This window comes from Melitaea cinxia, chromosome 23, assembly GCF_905220565.1.
Source record: "Melitaea cinxia chromosome 23, ilMelCinx1.1, whole genome shotgun sequence".
NCBI lineage: Eukaryota > Metazoa > Arthropoda > Insecta > Lepidoptera > Nymphalidae > Melitaea > Melitaea cinxia.
Window position 1 is genome coordinate 4,127,291 of NC_059416.1, and position 21,915 is coordinate 4,149,205.

Consider the following 21,915-nt stretch of genomic DNA (forward strand, 5'->3'; position numbering starts at 1 on the left):
GTATTTATACCAATAAGTATATCCGATAAAACTATACAGCTCGCGTAATATCCGATCCCGTGGGAATGCGGAAAAGTGAACTACGTGTTCTTCTGAACCACTGTATTAGAATTATTATTGTAACTAGAGTAGTATTAATCATAATAAGAGTAAATCCGACATTGTTTTCATTATTTATATTTAAATCTATGTGCACTAGTCATTGTAGTGAATATAACAAAAGTGAATATAATAAGAGTAGTAGATAGTAGTGAATGTTCTATTAATATATTGTGTTTACTAAATATGTCATAATATGTTTATTAATAAGTGTCCTTAGTTATTAAAAATTAGTTATTAAAAAATCCCTATTAGATGACATCTTACATAATTTTTTAAATTCCAACTTATAGGTACGTATTGTAAATTTTACTTATTCACTTTACCAATAAAAATTGAAATCTAATATAATATTTGTAAAGAAATAATACTTCGATTTTAATTACACAAGTTTAATAGAATTAAAGAATATCGCCCATTCAATACCAACAATTAAACACCCACACTTGATGAAACAAAAAAAAATAAAGGTTAAAAGAAATCCCGTCACGTCTCGAAATATATTTTTGGTTAATAAAAAAGAGCGTAAAAAGAAATATATCATAGTCACGCTATTTCTCCGACGTATACGATATTGCTAACAGTTACCGTTCCCTTAACCTAAGCCACTTGTTATTCGAAACGGGAAAACAGTTCATACATTTTTGGTACAAATATGAGGGTTATTGTTGTCAAATTGAGAAAACGCGCTACAAAATAGGTGTAGCTTCTTGCCTTCGTATTTAATAGGCAATTCGGGATACATATGAGATATCACGATCACGATCAGGATTCAGCCTGTACATCACACTGCTGGGCATAATTCTCTTCCTCCATTTAGAGAAGGATATATTTGATGTGTAACGTGTAATTCGGAAAATTTTGTGAAAATAATTGTGTTTGCTCACAAACGAAAAAAAACCGACTTCAATTACATCGAAGAGTAATACAACGTAGATCGACGAAAAAATAGTCAAGTAACTACGCGTTATCAAAGATTACTCAAAAAGTAGTTATCAGATCTCGATAAAATTTATATGTGACCACATGATAAACATCTCCTTTTGATTAAATTAAAAATTATCAAAATCGGTATACCCAGTAAAGAGTTATTGCGAATTTTCGAGAGTTTCCCCCGATTTCTCTGTGATTCCATCATCAGATTCTGGTTTCCTTATCATGGTACCAAACTAGGGATATCCCCTTCCAACAAAAAAAGAATTATCAAAATCGGTACATCCAGTAGAAAGTTATGCGGTATATACAACGTAGGTCGACGAAAAAAGCGTCTAGTAAAAACGCATTAGATATAACTCGAAAAGTAGTTGTTAGATCTCAAATAAATTTAAATGGGACCAATTGACACACACCACCTTTCGATTTAAAAAAAATTGTCGAAATCGGTCCACCCGGTCAAAAGTTCTGATGTAACATACATAAAAAAAATACAGTCGAATTGAGAACCTCCTCCTTTTTAGAAAATCGGTTAAAAAGGACAATAAAAAATTGTATCAAGCTTATCTTCCTTTTTAATCTTATGTCCTTTAATTAATATAGATCTACTGAGGTAGGGTACAGAAGGGACTATCCTGCTCAAAATCTGTAGCAGCCCAATTAGGGAAGAAGAACCTTTTGCATTCCAAAGATTTTAATACAAAAAGTTCGTACACTTCTCGCTGTCGGATATTTTAAATTTTCTTTAATCAGATTATTGGAAGTCATACTCATAAGGGTGACTTCCTTGTGTCGGGGCCAGATTATTGTAAAGATACACTTTATTAACAAAACTTTGTTCGTTTCATTCCAGAGACTTATTTTAAATTATATAAGATCTACAGCTCGCAAGCTTAGAACTTGAGACTCAAAACTTTTAATTGCCTATTAGGCATGCGATGAAATCGAAGGATTTGTGTATTATTGATGTATTATGAGAAACTCTATATAATGTACTCTAAACATTGTATACACTATCTACATATTAAACTACTACTTGCGCTTACATTATTTTTTGAAGTGAAACTTGTTTAGGCTAACAATAATATTAGCGTCATGTAGATGTGCACCGTTTTCGTCAAACATCAGAACCACCTAGCGTGTACTATAGAAACTACAAAGATTGTTATATTAATATCGATAGTATTACATTGCAAATTAACTAGATGGCGCATAAACGGAAATTTAAAGATTTTTAAATATAAACGAGACGCCGCGTAGGCGCAACGGCTACAGCCATGGATTGTACCTGTTGCGCTGGCGGTTGCGGGTTCGATCCCCGCACATGACAAACATTTGTATTGGCCATACAGGTGTTTGCCGTGGTCTGGGTGTTTATGCAGTCCTTGTGGGTCTCCCCACCGTGCCTCGGAGAGCACGTTAAGCCGTCGGTCCCAGTTGTTATCATGTGCACCTGATAGCGATCGTTACTCATAGTAGGGAATATATCCGCCAACCCGCATTGGAGCAGCGCGGTATATTAAGCTCTGATCCTTCCATCCTCCTACATGGGGAAAGAGGCATATGCCCAGTGGTGGGATATTACAGTCCGAAGCGTAAACGAGACTTAAAAATTAGTTTACCAAAAAAGTTTTACTTCTGACATGTGTACTTTGTACGCATACACTTTTTTTAATATTTTGTTCTACACAAATCAATAAATAATTTATCTCAATCATCATACAAACCATATTTTTATGGGTAATAATACCCATTTTCACCACATAAGAACTTTAAATACTGCTATTTTGTGCTCAAAAAGAAAATGCTCTTCAATTTACATTACTTTTTTATTATGGTAGGTAGGTATGGTGCAAGAAATATTTTGCTCAAAAACTATTAATTATTTTCCTGTATCTCTGAAACTATGCGTCCAAAAACATTTTAATTAAGAGTATACGATGGTATTGAAGATGAAGTAACGTATATATATCCATAAGGATTAACAGGCAATGCTTAAATAAATTGATGCTCATAAATTTAGTTTTGTTCCGCTAAAGACTAACGTTCTTGTAGTACATTGTTTTTACATATCACTTACCATAATATTAGCACAAGCCGATAAAATGTTGCAGTAGTGCTTTTCCTTCTAACTTGTTTTGAAATTGTTAGTTTTTTCTGACATAGAACTTATTGATACGAAAACACTCAGAATTAATGTAGCTTCCTACTGATCAAAGAATCTTCAAAATCGTTTCAGTAATTCCAAATATTATTAACTTTATATTTGTTACATTAGTATTAGATGACCTTCTTTGAAGTCGCTTTTCCCACCTAATATAATAATTACCCTAGAGATGCCATAACATATGAATATATTTGACCTGACGAAATCCTAAAACATCAATATATTTAATTTCACGCGTCAATAAAAGTCGATTATGTTTAAAATATATATAAATTGGTCAAACCCCTGGAGATCACAATATCTTCATTACAAAATGAGTTTGTCAAACTCTATCTATCAGAGGAAAATATTATATTTTATTATAATATTATTATAGCTAAATGTAACATTTAAATTTTTTTTTATGTCACTAGATCGGCAAACAAGCGTACTGCTCACCTGATGGTAAGCGATTACCGTAGCTTATAGACGCCTGCAACACCAGAAGCATCCCAAGCGCATTGCCGACCCCATCCCCAATCCCCCCTCTAGGAGCTCTGGTCACCTTACTCACCAGCAGGAACACAATACTGCTTGAAAACAGTATTATTTTGCTGTGATCTTCTGTAAGGTCGAGTTACTACCCCAGTCGGGCTGCTCCAGATTTTGAGCAGGAAATTCCTGCTGTGCCCTACCTCAGTTACATTACATACATCAAATACATAGATCAAATATATCATCACCTGTAGTCTTAACAAGTTCAAAAACGTGTTAAATAGAGATAGAGCTCCTACAAATATGAGCACTAGCTAATTCGATCTGGAATAATGTGAAAAAAATCGTCGGCAGCATTTGCAGCACGCAAAAAATTGCAAAAGTTATTAACAAATTAAGTTGCAAAAAAAGGGGATTTCGTCTTTTGTTAATAACTCTGAAACTATAAGCATATAGATTATATTATTATAAATTAAAATATATATATATATACAATATATATATAACATATATATATATATATATAACATATATATATATATATTATTTAAAAAAAAAGCTATTTAAAGAGAAGGAAATTTTCAATTATCAGAAAGTCACGGAATTTTATGTCTATTATTTATAATTTTAATTTGACCGCCAAGTCATGCGCGTGCCGCCGCCAAAACAAGTAGGTTCTACAAAATATTTTATTTGAGTATTAAATAATAATCGAAAAATTAAAAAAATGGCGTATTCTAAACACTTGAATAGACATTTTGTTTTTGAATGGAAAAGTTTTAAATAATTGTGTATTTTGTTTATAATATAATTTTTAGAGTTTACTCCTTAAGAAGCGATTTTCATATAATAGTATGAAATAAATATGAGGAGTAAAATCTACAAAACGAATGACCTCGTTACGTTTCTCGTAACGCCATCATCTAGACGACGACGTTTTCCAATAACGTCATCTATAGATGGCGTTATTTGATTCGTTTATTTACCATTTGATATGGTATTAATCTTTTTCATAGACTAGTAAGCCTGTTTGAGCCTAGTTAGACACTCGATCTAGTGAGTAAACTCCAGTTGTGCACCGGAGCTGATACACACGCTTTTTTTAACAATTTTTAAATGCTCTTCATTTTTCACGAATTTCGTAACAGAATTGTATAACTTTACAAAAACAATATTTCCATTACTATAGCAGATAGAAAAACGTGAATTAGACAAAAAAAAATCTCTCAACTCAACTTATTCAACAACTCTTCGCTTATCTATCACAGGAGGCACAGAAATAAAATTAAATAGCGAATTGTTCTCATAATGTATTTTCTAAATAATCTTAATTTGAAATAGATGGCACTGTTAAGTTTTATAAAACTGATTGTAATAAAAACTTAACACAATTGTGTTAAACAAAGAATACAAAATAAGAAAGAGTTTTGTGTATTGATTGGTATAAGACGTTATATTCTTCGTCCTGGATTTTCAGGGCAAAAACATGGTTTAGGGCACAAAGATTTTGGCCCTTTTTGAGAACAACCACCACCATTTTTTTCTTTTGCCGCTTGCTGCATTTTAGCCATTAAATTATTGATTTGGTTGGTCAACTGACCAACAGTGTTGCACATTTGTTCTAATGTACCTAAAGACGGAATAGTTGGACTGGTTTGCCTTCCAAAATCACCTGGGACATCAGTTGCAGAAGCACATCCAGAAGGACAAGGGGGCTTAAAATCTAAACAAGCATCCTTAGAACCTGACGAAGATACGGCCGTTGAATATTTCGGGGGTGCACATGGTTTTACGAGGGGAGGCTGTGACGAATCAGGTAAACGTGGATGGCTGTATGTCTTACACGTTTTCTTGCCACATTTATCCAAAGCACAACCTGCAGATGTAGGAAGTCGTTCACCACTTGTTCCGTTATTAGTTGGGCATGCTACGTTCCCACATTTAGGTGTTTGATTCGCTGGACATTGGGTGTTGTTGCAACTAAACGGTTCATCTGTGCGGTATTCTTTTGGTAATGTGGTCTTGCAGTCTGGACAAGGGCATGTAACTTTAATGATGCCGGCTTTTATATCCTTGATTTTACCAGGTGTATAATTTAAGCAGCCGTAATGTACCCACGTCTGACAGGCACCTTGACATTGCAAGCCTGTCTTGTCAGTAACTGGTCCTAAACATATCTTGCATGGTTTCTTTGTTTTATTGCATTTTGGCATGTTCGTATTTGGGTGGACCTTATTCCAACATGGTAACTGTAATTGCGACTGTAATTAAATCATATTGACATGATAGATTTTTAAAAACTCAATCACTAGTCAAGGTGACGGATAAAGTTATTTTTTTCTTTTTTCCTTTTTAATATGTGCTAGATACGGATTTTATTATATTTCTATATATATATATATATATATATATATATATATATATATATATATATATATAATTATAATTATAATTATATTATTTTAAATTAATGTTTGTATGTATGTCATTTTGTGTTTGAACATGTCATGGTCTTCGGGAAAGTGTTGTGCATGAGCCCACAAAGGTTTCTGAATTGATACGACAAAAAAAATTAAAAAAAGCTTAGCTACACGCGCAGGATACAGCTAGAATATTTATAAAAAATTAAATGAAGACGTAGACCAAACAAAATAATTCCACGTTAGTGAGCTGATAAATAATAATCGAATAAGAATAACGAAGAGTTTCGACCAACACCATAATAAACTCTCGCTTGACTGTTGGATCAAGGATCGTATTCCAACGGCAGTCTTGCTTTGGACGACCCTGATTATTAAAAGTTTTCTCAGCCTGGAGCCTTAATTACCAGCGGCTTTTACTTCAACCGGCCACCGAAACACCGGAGGTTTTTATGTTATTAAATATTTTAGTCTGTCTTTATATATATATATATATATATATATATATAACTAGCTGTGCCCACGACTTCGTCCGCATGGAATTTAACAAAAAAGTTATTTTTCAGTTCACAAAGTTATAAAGTTATTTTAATATTACAAACAGACACTCCAATTTTATTTATTTGTATAGATATAGATTTATAATAGGTTAAAATATTGAAATAAAAGAAATCAAATCAAAAGTTCCTTATTTATTGTATATTATTGTCTAATATTCGTTAATAGTTATAGTCGATATCGTATTACTATTTCCACTCAAATTCTTTACCAAAAAATTAAAATCTGTAAGTAGATTAAAGTAAAACAATTATTTATTTATTTTTATAATAATATAGTACTAATAGGTACTCTCATACAATATCCATTTCAAAGATTATCCCGTCTCATTTATTAAGCCATGTTTTGTTTCAACTTGCACATAAGTTCCCTGAGTTGAACAGATAGTTCACCCACAGTATTGCACAAAGTTTCGATTGCAGTGTACAACATTTTATGATCAACACCAATATTCAGCACTTCAGAATCCGATGAAATTGTACGTAAATTTTCACATTTTTTCCCTGCAACATTTTTTTTTAATGTAACTAGGTTGCCAAACAATCGTACGGCTCCACCTGATGGTAAGTAATTACCGTAGCTTATGCCCGCTTATGGACGCCTGCAACACCAGAAGCATCCCAAGCGCATTGCCGACCCCATCCCCAATCCCCCCCTCTAGGAGCTCTGGTCACCTTACTCACCAACAGGAACACAATACTGCTTGAAAACAGTGTTATTTAGCTGTGGTCTTCTGTAAGGTCGAAATATTTCCCTAGTCGGGCTGTTCCATATTTTGAGCAGAAAATTCCTGCTGTGCCCTACTTCAGTTGAAACATATTTATCATTTTAATCTGAAAATAAGTATTATAAATTTTGACTCATTTATGCTGTTTGTTTTTTATTCTCTAAACTCAATTATCAGATGAACTTAAAAGTACATACCTAAATAAGGTTATTTTATCTGAAGTATTTACTGAACTTCTTACAACTAACTACAATATATAAAAGACAAAGTCAACTTTCTTACCAGTAAAACTCGAACTATTTGATAAATTTGAACAAGACTTAGATTGTTTAGGCGAGCAAGTTTTGTTTCTTGGTTTACTTAATAACTGTTGCGATGGACAAAATGTTGGACATGGCGCTGAACATTTTTGAGGATTTTTACGCGAAGGACTAGCAGACGTAGACCGATTTGCAGTATGTGGATCGCATTTAAAAGACTGTTTACATTTTGTTTTCAAATTGGGTGGCGAGGAAGTTTTATTGAGAGTACATTTTGTTGGACAAAGTAGACTCGAAGAACGTTGTGGTGATGATGCAGGACTGTATTCAAAAGGAGGAGGTGGGTATGTAGGTATTGGATTATCGTTACTCGGACATTCAACTGACTTACAAACTGGTAATTTATTCGCTGGACATTCTTTATTTGTGCATGTAAATGGAGGATTTACCAGTTTTTCCTTCGGTTGTGCTGTATTACAGTCTGGACATGGACAAGTAACTTCTATTAAGCCAGCTTTAATATCTTGAATTTTTCCGGGCGTAAAGTTTAAGCATTTGTAGTGCGCCCATTTCTGGCATGCTCCTTGGCATTGTATTCCACTTTTCTTACTTACGGATTCGAAACATATTTTACAAGGATTTTTTACTTTACGACATTTCATTGTTTCATGTTAGATTTACTTTATATTTATATGATGTTCAGTTTTAGATTACGTTCATCTATATAGAATCCATTATTTATTTTATTATGAATATTACCTACGTAATTGTATGTGATACGTAATATAACAGAAAATATCCACCCGATAGATTTTAAAACAGTGATATAATGACAAATAGAATTGACAATTTAATTCTAATTGACTGAGCTATAAGCCATGAAAAGAAGAATTGAATGAGAACTGACAAGAGTTGTTTTCTCCGATTTTACTATCAAGGCTAAAATTATTGTCAAATGTTTAAGAACGCAAACACTGCGCATGTCAGTCAAATGTCCAAATGTAGATAACGTCATTGTCATTTATGACATGAGTATTGGCCTATCCGTTTGTGGCGCAAAATATTTTGAGGTTATTCGTTAAATCTAATAAAAACACACAAAATGCCTTTCATGAAAGGTAGAGCACCTATCAGACGTACGTTGAATTATCTAAACGCTGGAAAACTAGTATTTAAAGACAAATTAAGAATATTCTCCATAGGTTACAACATTCACGGTCAGAACAACACGGGTGCGAAAGAGTTCGTTTTCTGGTATTTACCACAAATACAGTATAAAAATCCGGATGTTCAAGTTGCTACATTAAAGAACCTGACACCTTCGCCGTTTGTAAAGTGCTATTTTGAAGACGGAAGACGAATTTTGGTTGATATTGACAATAAAACTAAGGAAGATATTTTGGAGCACTTAATCAAAACTGTTGGTAAATCAAAAGAGATTCTGGAGGCTGAAGCTGTAGCTGCTGAGAAAAAAGACAACCCAGCTAATTTCGGCATTGGTTGTGAGAGACCTTGTATATGTGAAGTGTATGGTCAAGTGCCTTGCCCTGGAGTTGTTCCTTTACCTAAGGTTATGCGGGGTAAATACATTAATGCAAAAGATTAGTTTATATATTATATCTTATAATTAAAAAGTTTTGGGTGTGTAAATGAAAGTAATTAGTTATATGTAAAAGAGGGTTTTATTTTTAAAATTTCTCATTGATAACTGTAACTCTTATGTTACTTACTTTTGAAACAATGTTTTGCTTCTTACTTATGTAAGAAGCAAAACATTGGAATAGTTTTATATTTTATTCATGGCAAATTTTAAAAATTGGCATACATGTCTAGAAAATAAAATATACATTAAATTATTTAAAAAACATTACAAATTGTTTAAATAATAAACGGAGATTTTTTTTTACAAAATTAAAAAACCTTTCTCAAAATTTATGATCCTTTATCACATAAGCCAGTAACGCAGCTGATATGTAGTGAAAATTTTCAAAAGCATCAAATGTTCTAGAATTTTGGTGTGAAAATAAATTGTCTTCAACTTCATTTCCACGGGGACCAGTATGGTAAAATATCCACTTATTCTTTGTATTTGACTCTATATCCTGCAAAGAAAAGAAATTTTTTTTATACTACTAACGTGGCAAACAAGCTTACAGTTTGTCTACTGGTAAGTAGATACCATAGCCTACAATATTAAGAGCAAGCATGTTGCCATATGTATAACGAAACCCCAGAAATGAATTTACAACAGACATAAAATAAATTTATAACTTATTTCAAATATAACTTAATAGTTAAAGCAAATTATTTAATTAAGATTTCTTGAAAGAGTAATTGCAGAGTATCTTCCTGGTTCATCTCTGCAGAAACTAAATTACAAATCGGTGGTAGATTCAAAATTTAAAATTTATTATTAAACAATTAATTTACTAAAGATAAATATAATTTTAATTTGTAAAATAAGAAGAAGATGACTAAGAGTAAACATTTGTCTCAAGTACTCATAATAACAACAGGGAGCGATGACTATACATGCTCTTTAAGGCATGATTGAGTAACACAAAGACAGGACTTCGTCCACTATTCCAACTCTGGGTTGGAAGATAAAAACAATTTAAAATAGATAGAAATAGTATGCATTATTCTTGCTTCTTTCATCAATATAAAACATAATAAATAAGAAAACTTTTGTCTTCCTTTTTTAACCGACTTCAAAAAAGAAGGAGGTTACTCAATTCGACTGTATATATATATATATATATATATATATATATATTTTATGTATATTCGGGGATAACTCCGTCGTTTATGAACCGATTTTGATAATTCTTTTTTTGTTGGAAAGGAAATATCCCTAGTTTGGTACCATGATAAGGAAACCAGGATCTGATGATGGGATTCCAGATAAATCGAGGGAAACTCTCGAAAATCCGCATAACTTTTTACTGTGTGTACCGATTTTGATAATTTTTAATTTAATCGAAAGCCGTTGTTTATCATGTGGCCACATTTAAATTTCATCGAGATCTGATTACAACTTTTGGAGTAATCTTTGATAATGCGTATTTACTTGACTATTTTTTCGTCTACTTACGTTGTATTACTTGTCGATATAATTGTAGTCGGTTTTTCTTCGTTTTCCTGCAAACACAATTATATGCAGGTCTACTTAGTTTTTAAAATAAAAGTCTAATACAAATTATATGTCTTTAGTTAATATAATTATAGGTTTTAAATGATAATGGTTTCTTTTTTTATTATTTTTAACTGATTTTTAATATTTTTTAAAACTATGTCAAATCTGCTTGAAAAAAACACTTTGGTATTTTTTTCAAGCAGATTTGACATAGTCTAAAAAATTCATCTAGAGATACTTTGATAGTAAATTTTACTTTTGCTTTAAATTTTATCAATCAGCCTTAACTTCAAATATTTATAACCATTTCAATACATATTATACATTATTATTTTTTATTGCCTGGAATATTTTATGTATTCTTATCATAAGTGGCTCATTGAAATAACCTATGGTTTTTATTAGTGTATGTGTGTGTGATTTTAAATAACTATATTTTTTGTGCGTATTGGAAGCCAAACTTTCGAAAAAGTAATACAATAATTGTGTTTGCTCGCAAACGAAAAAAAAAACGACTTCAATTACATCGACGAGTAATATAACGTAGATCGACGAAAAAATAGTCAAGTAACTACGCGTTATCAAAGATTACTCAAAAAGCAGTTATCAGATCACAATAAAATAATAATAATGTGACCACATGACAAACATCAGCTTTCGATTAAATTAAAAATTATTAAAATCGGTACACCCAGTAGAGTTATTGCGGATTTTCAAGAACTTCCCTTGATTTCTCTGGGATCCCATCATCAGATCCTGGTTTCCTTATCATGGTACTAAACTAGGGATATCTTCTTTCCAACAAAAAAAGAATTATCAAATTCGGTACACCCAGTAAAAAATTATTGCGGATTTTCAAAAGTTTAACTCGATTTCTCTGGGATCCCATCATCAGATCCTGGTTTCCTTATCATGGTACTAAACTTGGGATATTTCCTTTCCAACAAAAAAAGAATTATCAAAATCGGTACATCCAGTAGAAAGTTATGCGGTATAATACAACGTAGGTCGACGAAAAAAGCGTCAATTAAAAACGCATTATTAGATATAACTCGAAAAGTAGTTGTTAGATCTCAAATAAATTTAAATGGGACCAATTGACATACACCACTTTTCGATTACAAAAAAAAATTGTCGAAATCGGTCCACACGGTCAAAAGTTCTGAAGTTAACATACATTAAAAAAAATACAGTCGAATTGAGAACCTCCTCCTTTTTTGGAAGTCGGTTAAAAAGGGAACAGTAAGAATAACGCGAATGAAACCATACGTGGAGTATCATTCATTTACCGAAACATGTAGTTTAAACTCGTGAACTTTCTTCGCATCGGCTGGACCCCCGATGATGACACTTGCATCTTTCAGAACTTGATCTTTCGATAAGCATTCCTTTAGACCTGTTTTAGTTCGCGTGGTCATATCTTCACTCGCCTTGAAGAGCAGTGGACTTACGGGGCATTTCTACAGAATTTAAACCATATATGATCATTCTCTTAATCTTTTTTTTTATGAATGGAACAAATGAAGGTGGTCCTTCAATAAAATCAATTATTTGTTTACACATTTTGTAATATCATGTTATCTTATCGCTGTTGACAGTGGCTCTATTTTACTCTCCAGGATGGTGGGTTCGATTCCCGTATCTGGATGATAGATAAATAGTATAGAGGACGTTAGGTAGATAGAGACTTCCCTTTCCTAAAAAAATATTTTAAGTCTTTTTCCAGAAAAAGAATATTTTAAGTCAAATACATAAATAACTTCATTGAATCCAAGAAAATCTTTACACAATATTTATTTGTATTTCATACCTTACAACAACATTTGAACTTTATATTAGCTCCAAGCATTGGACACAGAAGTAGGTAGGAGTTCAAAACCGGATGAGGCGATCCACAGTAAGCAAAATTTAAATCCCTTAGTGAACCAAATTCCTCCTTTATTTAACATAAAATATTATTTGTATATGTAATACCTAGGTAGGGGAACACCGGGCAAGATGGGGTAGTTAAGGTTTAAAGCTCCAGAAATCGTAGGGGTTCATGGTTTCATAATCATATTTATTCTTAATCAGGCTTGTAGTTATCAATCTTACATATTAAATTTAAATCAGGAACACAGCACCATAGAATTGTTAATAATATAACAAAATGTAAAATATGACATATCACCCCATCATGCCCGATAGGTCGGGTAAGACGGGGTGGGCCTAATGGGCAAGATGGGGTATAGCCATTCTCTCGACTATTCCGGAGTGCAGAACTCGCAAATGAATGTTGCTTCGACATCATTATCATCCACCCCTGCGCAGCCATAATGTAACCATTTACCACAAGAAGAATAAGCAATCCAACCTTTCTTGGAGTCGAAATATAAACCTGTAGAGTATAGGCATGGAGTGTTTTCGGTTTCAACATCACTCTTTTCAGAAGACGACTGTCTAATACGTTTTTTGGATTATATTTCTTTGTGGCTTTAGTCTTGAAATAGGTTTTGTTTCTCTTCCTTTTTCTGTTTTCGCTCCTTTTTTCTCTGTCTGATTTCCTTTTTTTGCTTTTTTAACTTTTCTGTCACATTTTTTTAAATAAATTCTTCTAGCTTAACTCTAACAACTTCTGTTTATAGGGTAAAGAGGTTATGATAGTAGTTTTACCGCGTTTTTCGTCACTTTTAATGTCTTCTTGGTCACTGGAAGAGGCAATAGTTGCTTTGGGCTGACTAATGCACTAAATTAGGCTAATAAGAAAATCTAGGGGAAGGACTCAAATTTAAATATGTGTTAATTTTAGTTGTACTAGTTGTCACAGCTGTTGAAGTAGCAGGATCTGTAACAACAACTGCAGTGCTCGTTGCTGTTGTTGTAAGAGGTGCTGCCACAGTATCTAAAGTAAAAAAAAAAAACCGCTTTCTATGTCTAGTAAATAATCCATTAAGCTCATCCTCTTCTTCTTCTTTTTGCGAGAATACTGGGACCCAAAGGCTTACATTCTTTTTTAACCTTTTTTACCTTTCATTCCAATGTAGTTTGTGGGACTAAGAAAGATTTTGCAGCCAACATATATCCCATTTCTCGCTTCAAAACAACTTCTATCGCCTTATTAAGTGCTCCCCTTGACCGTTTTCCTCTTCCTCAGTTTCTTTTATAAACATATATGACTTTTTTTAAATATAAAACATCCTAAAACAATATATAAAAAAATATAAATAATCAAAATCGTGTCAGGCAAGATGGAGTATCAGATACCCCATCTTGCCCGTTGATTCGTTTCAAAAATAATATTCAAACAAAAAAAATTGACTAATGTTTCATAACAAAACAAGTTATTACCTGTTACTGCAGTGTACTGTAGATAAGATTAACCGAGGTGCCGCTTAAAATTCACCAAATACAAGTTTCATGCACTACGAAACGTATATATAAGAAATTTTAATACGAACAAACGAAATCTACTTTTCGACGATAACTAAAATAAATGAATAGCCGCCGTGTTAGTACTCGTGTGACTAAGAGCTGTCGTGGTGGCCAGTAGCGAGATGGCAGAGCGAATGAGATTGATCAATTTAAATCACCTGAAAAGCCTGATGCCCCGTCTTGCCCACCACCCCGTCTTGCCCGGTGTTCCCCTACATCTTATATATAAAATTCTCGTGTCATGGTGTTAAACATTGAACTCCTCCGAAACGGCTCGACCGATTTTAATAAAATTTTGTGGGTATATCGGGTAGGTCTGAGAATCGGCCAACATCTATTTTTCATACCCCTAAGTTATAAGAGGGGGGGGGGATTAAGCGGGTTAATAACATATATGGCAAAACAACTTTTGCGGGATCAGCTAGTCTTATATACATATAAAATTCTCGTGGCACAATGTTAGTTACATATATCTACTACTCCAAAACGGCTGGAGGGATTTTTATGAAATTCGATGTGCTTTTAGGGTTGGTCTGAGAATCGACCAACATCTATTTTTCATAGCCCTAAGTTGTAGGGGGGGGGGGTTTAGGAGAGGTTAATAACATATATGGCAAAACAACTTTTGCGAGATCAGCTAGTCTTATATGTAAAATTTTCGTGTCACAATGTTAGTTAAAATACTCCTCCGAAACGGCTGGACCGATTTTAATGAAATTTTGTATACATATCGGGTAGGTCTGAGTATCGGCCAACATCTTTTTCATACCCCTAAATTATAAGGGATTAGGGGGTTTAATAACATATATGGCAAAACTACGTTTGCGTGGTCAGCTAGTACCTATAGGTATGTATAAAGATATCGTATGTCTGTTTATTTGTCGTTAATCAGGTATTAGTAATTTCAATCCCCACATATAGTTAAGGTCAAACGTTAAGAGAAGGGAAGGGGGTCGACGAAGTGTGACAAGGGGTCGGAAGGGGTCCAAAATTTTGTGACATCACATTTAAAATATAATTTATCTAAATGCAATTTAAAATGAAACAAAAATAATGTCTGTACGGGTTAACGCACATTGAGCAATATGATTGTTTTGCTAATTAGTAACCTCTTTAATTTAGCTGATTTATTACGAAATTGTTATTTTTCTTATGCAGATTTCTAATAAAATTGATATTTGTTTGCTACGAATGACGTCAAATGACGTCTGTACTTCTGCATATATATACTCAAAATAATCTTAATAAATTTAGTGTTTGATCGACTTTCATTAGGTTTGGTTTCTCTCATAACCTTCCCTCACATGTCATCTCTCACTCAACCATAGACTGTACCATACAATGTCATAACTGATATTTTAATTTAATAAATAAAATTTTATACGTGTTAAATTGCAAAATATGTGAGATCACACTATGTTGTTTTCATAAATTGAAATTTGTATGCCATAATTTACGGATTAACGGACAATTCTTTTTTAATCAATTAAAATTAACTTAATCAGTGTTTATATATTTAAAGACAACCAACGTTCCAAGTTTGGTCAAGTTGAAATTTTTTACGTCAGACAAATACTAAAACAATAGTATATAATAAGGTACAAGTTAAATTAAATCAACCTTCGATTGAGGTTACACATGCTCAAATCACATATTGATTATTTAAATCACGACTAAAAAAATATCCCGTAAAATTGTCATGGAAAAAAACGTGACCAATTACCATCAGTTAGAAGAGGACGAATCTCGGGGCCCTTGCCTTCGAAACGAGATATTTTAACGCCCTATATTTCTTATTTGTTAGTATTCCGCACGCGATTCAAAGAAAATTACTTTACTTGAAACATGAGATAAAGTCAACTGTAAAAGAATATATGTTGACTTTTTAGTAACAAGGTTGATTAATATTAATAGAATGACTGATTTCGCAGAAATACGAGTATGTGTATGCGAATAACTTTCGAACGACAGCAGCAAATTGGATAACTCTTTTTTCTCATTATAGTCAGGGCAAGGGTCTTATACAAAAAAAAAAATGCCAGTTATAGGAGACTGCCTATAGAAGTGAAAACTTAGAACTTTTAGTCTTAAAATTTAAAATTTAATTATGTTTGAATTAAAATTATGTCTATATTGTTGCACAATACATCAGCTGTGTGGCTACAAATATATTGCTATAAACATGTCGGTGACACAAACGCACGAGATCTCATGGTTACGTAGGTATTTGATGCCGTGACTCTTTAAACCATATTATTCTATTTCTCATCTTTTAAAAATTTGTAAGAAAATTATTTATATATACTAACAATGATAGACATAATCGTAGCCAAAGCTTGTATACTAGCGTGAGTCCTAGAACGCATGCACAGAACTGGCACTGTTGATTGATTTGCGAACCTCTGCACGCACATATGCGTCATAGTTGCAACGAATATAACATCCGCCATGTAGGAAAATATCCTGAAAGGTTTTGGATTACATCTACTTGGGAGTTTCGAGCAAAATATAGCCTTTATCTTTTTATTGCAAAGAGTTTATATCATTGTGAAAAAAAATAAAAAAAAACGAGTGTGCTGTAGACCACAAGACTGAATTAAAACTTGACGCACGCTTGACTTTGGGACTGGACTTTGGGGAGTAAGCTGGTGAATGCGTAACGAGAGAGACATGGTCGTCTTGTCCTCTGAAAGGCAATTTAATACCTATCTTTCAGGTAGCGGCCGTCTGATACAGCTGATACCTTCCTATATATAGGTATATATTTTTGTAATAAATGTACAAACACATAAAAATATTTAGGTACATCCAGGCTCCGCTTGGCAATCGAATCTACAAACTAGACCGTAAAAAGCAAGATCACTATCAACTACGCTAATGAAATTTAGTCAGTGCTTGTAGCCACAATGCCAAAATTAAAAGTAAAAATTAAGTATTTTAATTTATTGATTTTCTTCTAACATCCCACTGCTAGACAGCGGCCTCATTATTCATATAAGAGTCAAATCTAAATCCATCATTAATTATTTCTAAGATAATTAAAATAAAATACCTGCCCACGTAATCTTGTTCCCAAACTAAATTGTCCGTAATATTGACATCGTAAGCACCGAGCAATGTAGCGGCTTTCGAGACAGCCATGTTTAGAAACGGCTCATTTACTTCTTGCAATATCATTACTTTTGAACCAGCCAGAACATTCTAACATAAAAAGAAAATATAGGAGTTTCAAAATTAACAATCATTATCTTTGGACAATCGTTCTCATTGAGTAATGTGAGTGCCGCCGTATCCCCGGCGTATTTTTTTTTATCACTAGGTCGGCAATCAAGCGTACGGCTCACCTGATGGTAAGAGATTACTGTACCTTACAGACGCCTGCAACACCAGAAGCATCGCAAGCGCATTGCCGACCCAGTCTCCAAAGGGAGATCTGGTCACCATACTTACCAATAGGAACACAATACTTGAAAACAGTATTACTAACTTATAAGGATAGTTACTAAAATTTGATAACTTACAATTCAAAACACATTGAATTTGAATAAAAAGCCAGCTAAAAATTATACACCTAGGGGACATCCATTAATTACGTGAGCTCAGAATGGGGGGGGGGGGGGGGATCCAATGAAATCTCACAAAAACTCATTTAAAACGAGGAGGGTATAATCGAAAATCTCACATCAACTTCAAAAAATATAAAATACTAAGAGCTATGCCCGCGAATTCGTCCGCGTGGAATTTAACAAAAAAGTTATTTTTCAGTTCGCCAAGTTACAAAACAAATAAAATTCTAAAATAAAAGAAACCTAAGTTAAGCCGGAATAAATAGACAGACAGACAGACAAAAATTGTAAAAAATGTCATTTTGGTACATGTACCTTATATCTCTATGCATTTAGTAAAAAGCGGTGATTTTAATATTACACACAGACACTTTAATTTTATTTATTTGTATAGATTACAGATAAAACAGAAAATATATATATTTTGAGTGTTCATTTGTCCGCTAAAATCTATCTCATGGCTTATTAAAATCATTTAGTTTTCGCATTGAATTTTATTTAATTTAAATAAATTAGGTATAGTATACCGAAACAGTTTATTATTTCCCACCAATCTCTATTTATATTCGGCGACAATAGGTGTGTTTAAACTGATCGAAAAATAGCTCACGTAATTAATGGATGCCCCTAGCCTAACTATACACCTAAAATATAAACAGAGTATACTTACTAATCGTTTACAATGCGTATCTCTTACGCAACATTTTAAATTTAAAGCGCTTCCTAAAACATCCATAACCATGTCATGGGTCCAGTTTTTAAAACATATTAAATGTTTTGGATATCTGGTGTAATTTAATATGGATTGATTAATGATTATGAAGGACAAGCACCGAATAAGTCATCTGGTGACTATATATTAAATGCAATAGATGTTCGCCAAGGTTTATACGTCTACTGTTTATAATTTTAATATTTGGGGGCCATCCATATATCACGTCATATTCGATTCACAGTCGAATTTTACGATTTTGACCCCTCTCCGTCCCACAATCACAATTGGTCACATTTTTATCGTATATTTCATCTATTGCCTTCCCAAATAAAAAAACTATACGCCAAGGAAATATCTTTAAAATCAGAATTTTTACCGAGTTCTAGTATAAACAATAAACACTACAAAATACAAAAAAAAAAACAACTCACGAACAGCTCTGCTGACTTTTAAATCGTTTTATAAAAATATTTTTTAAGAACTTCATTTTAGTTAAAAGTTGTCGTTTATCTGCAAGAATATTATAGGTATTCACTAAATTTTAAAAATAAAAGGTGTTAATAAAGAGGCACCTAATTACCTATGCTTTTGAAAATGTTATTAGGCAAGAGTCACTATTCCATGTGGACAGTTTTTACCATACAATCAAAAACATTTCTCTATACTTGAAATAAAAACAGTTTAAAATAAAACCGTTAAAGCTCTCGGGCCAATCATCTCAACTTTAAACGAACTGTCGAACTCACCTTGTCATTCAAAAACTTCGTTCAAAGTTTCAAACTGTTTTTTAATCATTTTATTTTCTAAATTCCACGGAATTTTTAACAGGTTTCATCGAAATTTTTCCGCGAAATTATTTTAAAACGTTTTACAAAGCAAAGCAGCAAATTTTATACAATAAATGCCTTCGATTTATATATTATACCTACATGTACGTCAGTTAAAAGTTGACGTTTTTATTTGATCAAATATCAATCTCCTTTGTCTTCTCCATTTTACGTGACAAAGCGAAATATAGATTCTAGACTATAACACACAATAAAGCCGTTATTTGTAATAGTAGGAGATCCGAACTAGAGATGAACTTCACCCATCTGTATAATAGATAAAAATTATTTAAAAGCTTTAATTTTACTTGCTATGTACGTATGTATGTACGTGTGTATGTATGTATGCATGTAAGTATGTACGTACGTATGTATGTATATACGTATGTATGTATGTCCGTATGTACGTATGTATGCATGTACATATGTATGCATGTACGTATGTATGTCCGTATGTACGTATGTATGCATGTACATATGTATGCATGTACGCATGTATGTATGTACGTATGTGGGGTAGAATCTTGCAACTACATTTTTGATTGAGCAGAAATTTTGTATATACGTTAAGTTTGGATGACAATGCATGTTTAGCTATGTAACGTCATCTGAAATCCAACATGGCATCCATACCCGAGACAGCGGATTGTAGTGTGTAAGTAGACGCTTTATACTAATATAGCATAGTACCTCGTGTAAAATATATATAAAAGATATGTGACGATATACTAATATAGATATTACTTATTACTAAATACTTTTAAGATACATAATATTAGGCGACAGTAAAATTTAGTGTGCTGTGTGGCTACGGCACTAAAGAATTTAGCCACCCCCTCTCTTCCCGTGGGTGTCGTAAGAGGCGACTAAGGGATAACAAGGTTCCACAACCACCTTGGAACTTAAGAAGCCGACCGATGGCGGGATAACCATCCAACTGCTGGCTTTGAAATACACAGGCCGAAGACGGGCAGCAGCGTCTTCGGTGCGACAAAGCCAGTACTGCGGTCACCAACCCGCCTGCCCAGCGTGGTGACTATGGGCAAAACACATGAGTTCACGTCATTTTTGGCGTAAACTTGTGGAGGCCTATGTCCAGCAGTGGACTGTATAGGCTGTAATAATGATGAAAATTTAATAATTAATAAACCAGACGTGAAACAATAAACTTATTTTAATAAACATCCCGAGCTCCCCACCTTACAGGATCAGGAAGTTTTAATGCACTTCTACAACATGGGTATCAAATAAGAGGGCTTACTGAGAATGGCTCGAAACATGAAGTGATATCACTCTAAATCCAATGTGGCAGAACATTAATTTTAAAGCGCTCCTACTGTATGGGTACTAAACGAAAGGGCATGCTAAGAGTAAAAACAAAGTGACGTTTGAACAAGATCATGTCTAGTTCAGATCATTAACTATAATTAATAATTATTATACAAATATAGATTGTTATCAATGACTGGAAAATTTATAACCCAAGACCTGGTGAGGCCGGACCTTTATTTTATAAAAGCTGAAAGTTTCTCAGCACATGCTCCCAACACAGGTTGCAGCAATGGCCGAATATGAAGTTTAACTCACGGTTACTTTGGCAGATACCAAGTATCAAAGGCGTACAAAGTGGCAACTAACTTACGTTACGTTATTTCCTAATGCGTAATTTTTTAATATTATGTTCGAAGTAATATTAGATATCGCGTTAACCAGAGCCACAAACTTTAGTAGCTAAAGTTGTCATAGTATAGAACTGAACTTCATACGTGTCACTTGGGTACCCTATTAGAAGATTTTTCTTCAGTAGCTGGTCAATTTCGATAGCTTCAATCCCGACCTAGACAATCGTTTGGTTTGGCCGTGGATGCGATTGAGAAGTAATTTTTTTACGCCTTTGATACCTAGTATCTGCCAAAGTAACGATGATTTAAACTTACTGTTACATTATTATAATCCTTACTGCATTTTTTCGTACCTCTCTCCACTCTCTAGTACCTTACAATAGATACTAAGAGTACATCTGTAATTATAAGTAATCGGAATAAAAACATTTTCAAAATATTTTTTGACATGTCACTATATTTACAATAGACTAAGCTATATCGCACGTCTTAACAACTCTATGTAAGTCATAGTCCGTAAATTATAAAATGCGATAACCAAAGATTTTTTAAATCTTCTACAGAATTTTTTAATATGTGGCCAAACTAAAAGGTACAAGGTTAATAATGAAACAAGCCGTCAGATATAAAAATTTATATTATAGGAAATATTTTGGATTCAACAACAACTCCCGCACAACACGCTCGCGCCCTCGTCTTGATACATGGCACATTATTCATACATATATCAACACCAAAAAATAAAAATAAACTAATTACGTTATTAAAACGGAAACAATTAAATTGTCAAAAAATGCGGACAGATTTTTGCTACTGTTAAATAATACAAGCTTTAATTTTGTTTCATCTTGTTCGTGGATCAAAAATTTTGATTACAACAGTTTCCCAAATGGATATCTAAATATCTTTTGACACATACATCCTAAGATACCATACAAAAACATGACTGATATAAAAGCGTCAAGGCGAAGGCGCGACACCCGACCGGCAGCCAATGATT

At 33.2% G+C, this 21,915-nt stretch overlaps 3 protein-coding genes across 4 annotated transcripts; 1 reads left to right on the forward strand and 2 right to left on the reverse strand.

Moving 5' to 3' along the window:
• Positions 1-4,968: 4,968 nt before the first annotated feature.
• LOC123664951 lies at positions 4,969-5,886 on the reverse strand. Its single transcript, XM_045599317.1, has one exon. The coding sequence runs from the start codon at positions 5,884-5,886 to the stop codon at positions 5,125-5,127; it is 762 nt and encodes a 253-aa protein (XP_045455273.1). The 3' UTR covers positions 4,969-5,124.
• Positions 5,887-8,629: 2,743 nt separating this feature from the next.
• On the forward strand, positions 8,630-9,309 carry LOC123664901 (probable 28S ribosomal protein S25, mitochondrial). Of its 2 annotated transcripts, XM_045599273.1 has the most exons (2): positions 8,630-8,756; positions 8,841-9,309. In XM_045599273.1, exons 1-2 carry the CDS (start codon positions 8,741-8,743, stop codon positions 9,242-9,244), a joined length of 420 nt encoding a protein of 139 aa, XP_045455229.1. In that variant the 5' UTR covers positions 8,630-8,740; the 3' UTR covers positions 9,245-9,309. The 2 variants fall into 2 exon arrangements, with proteins under 2 accessions (XP_045455229.1, XP_045455228.1); XM_045599272.1 differs by having other exon boundaries at positions 8,630-9,309.
• A 194-nt stretch (positions 9,310-9,503) lies between these two features.
• LOC123665014 (ornithine carbamoyltransferase-like) lies at positions 9,504-18,526 on the reverse strand. Its single transcript, XM_045599376.1, has 6 exons — positions 18,422-18,526; positions 17,238-17,386; positions 16,495-16,648; positions 12,585-12,710; positions 12,064-12,234; positions 9,504-9,740 (listed from the first exon to the last, which is right to left on the reverse strand). The coding sequence occupies exons 1-6, from the start codon at positions 18,491-18,493 to the stop codon at positions 9,564-9,566; spliced, it is 849 nt and encodes a 282-aa protein (XP_045455332.1). The 5' UTR covers positions 18,494-18,526; the 3' UTR covers positions 9,504-9,563.
• Between the last annotated feature and the right edge of the window lie 3,389 nt (positions 18,527-21,915).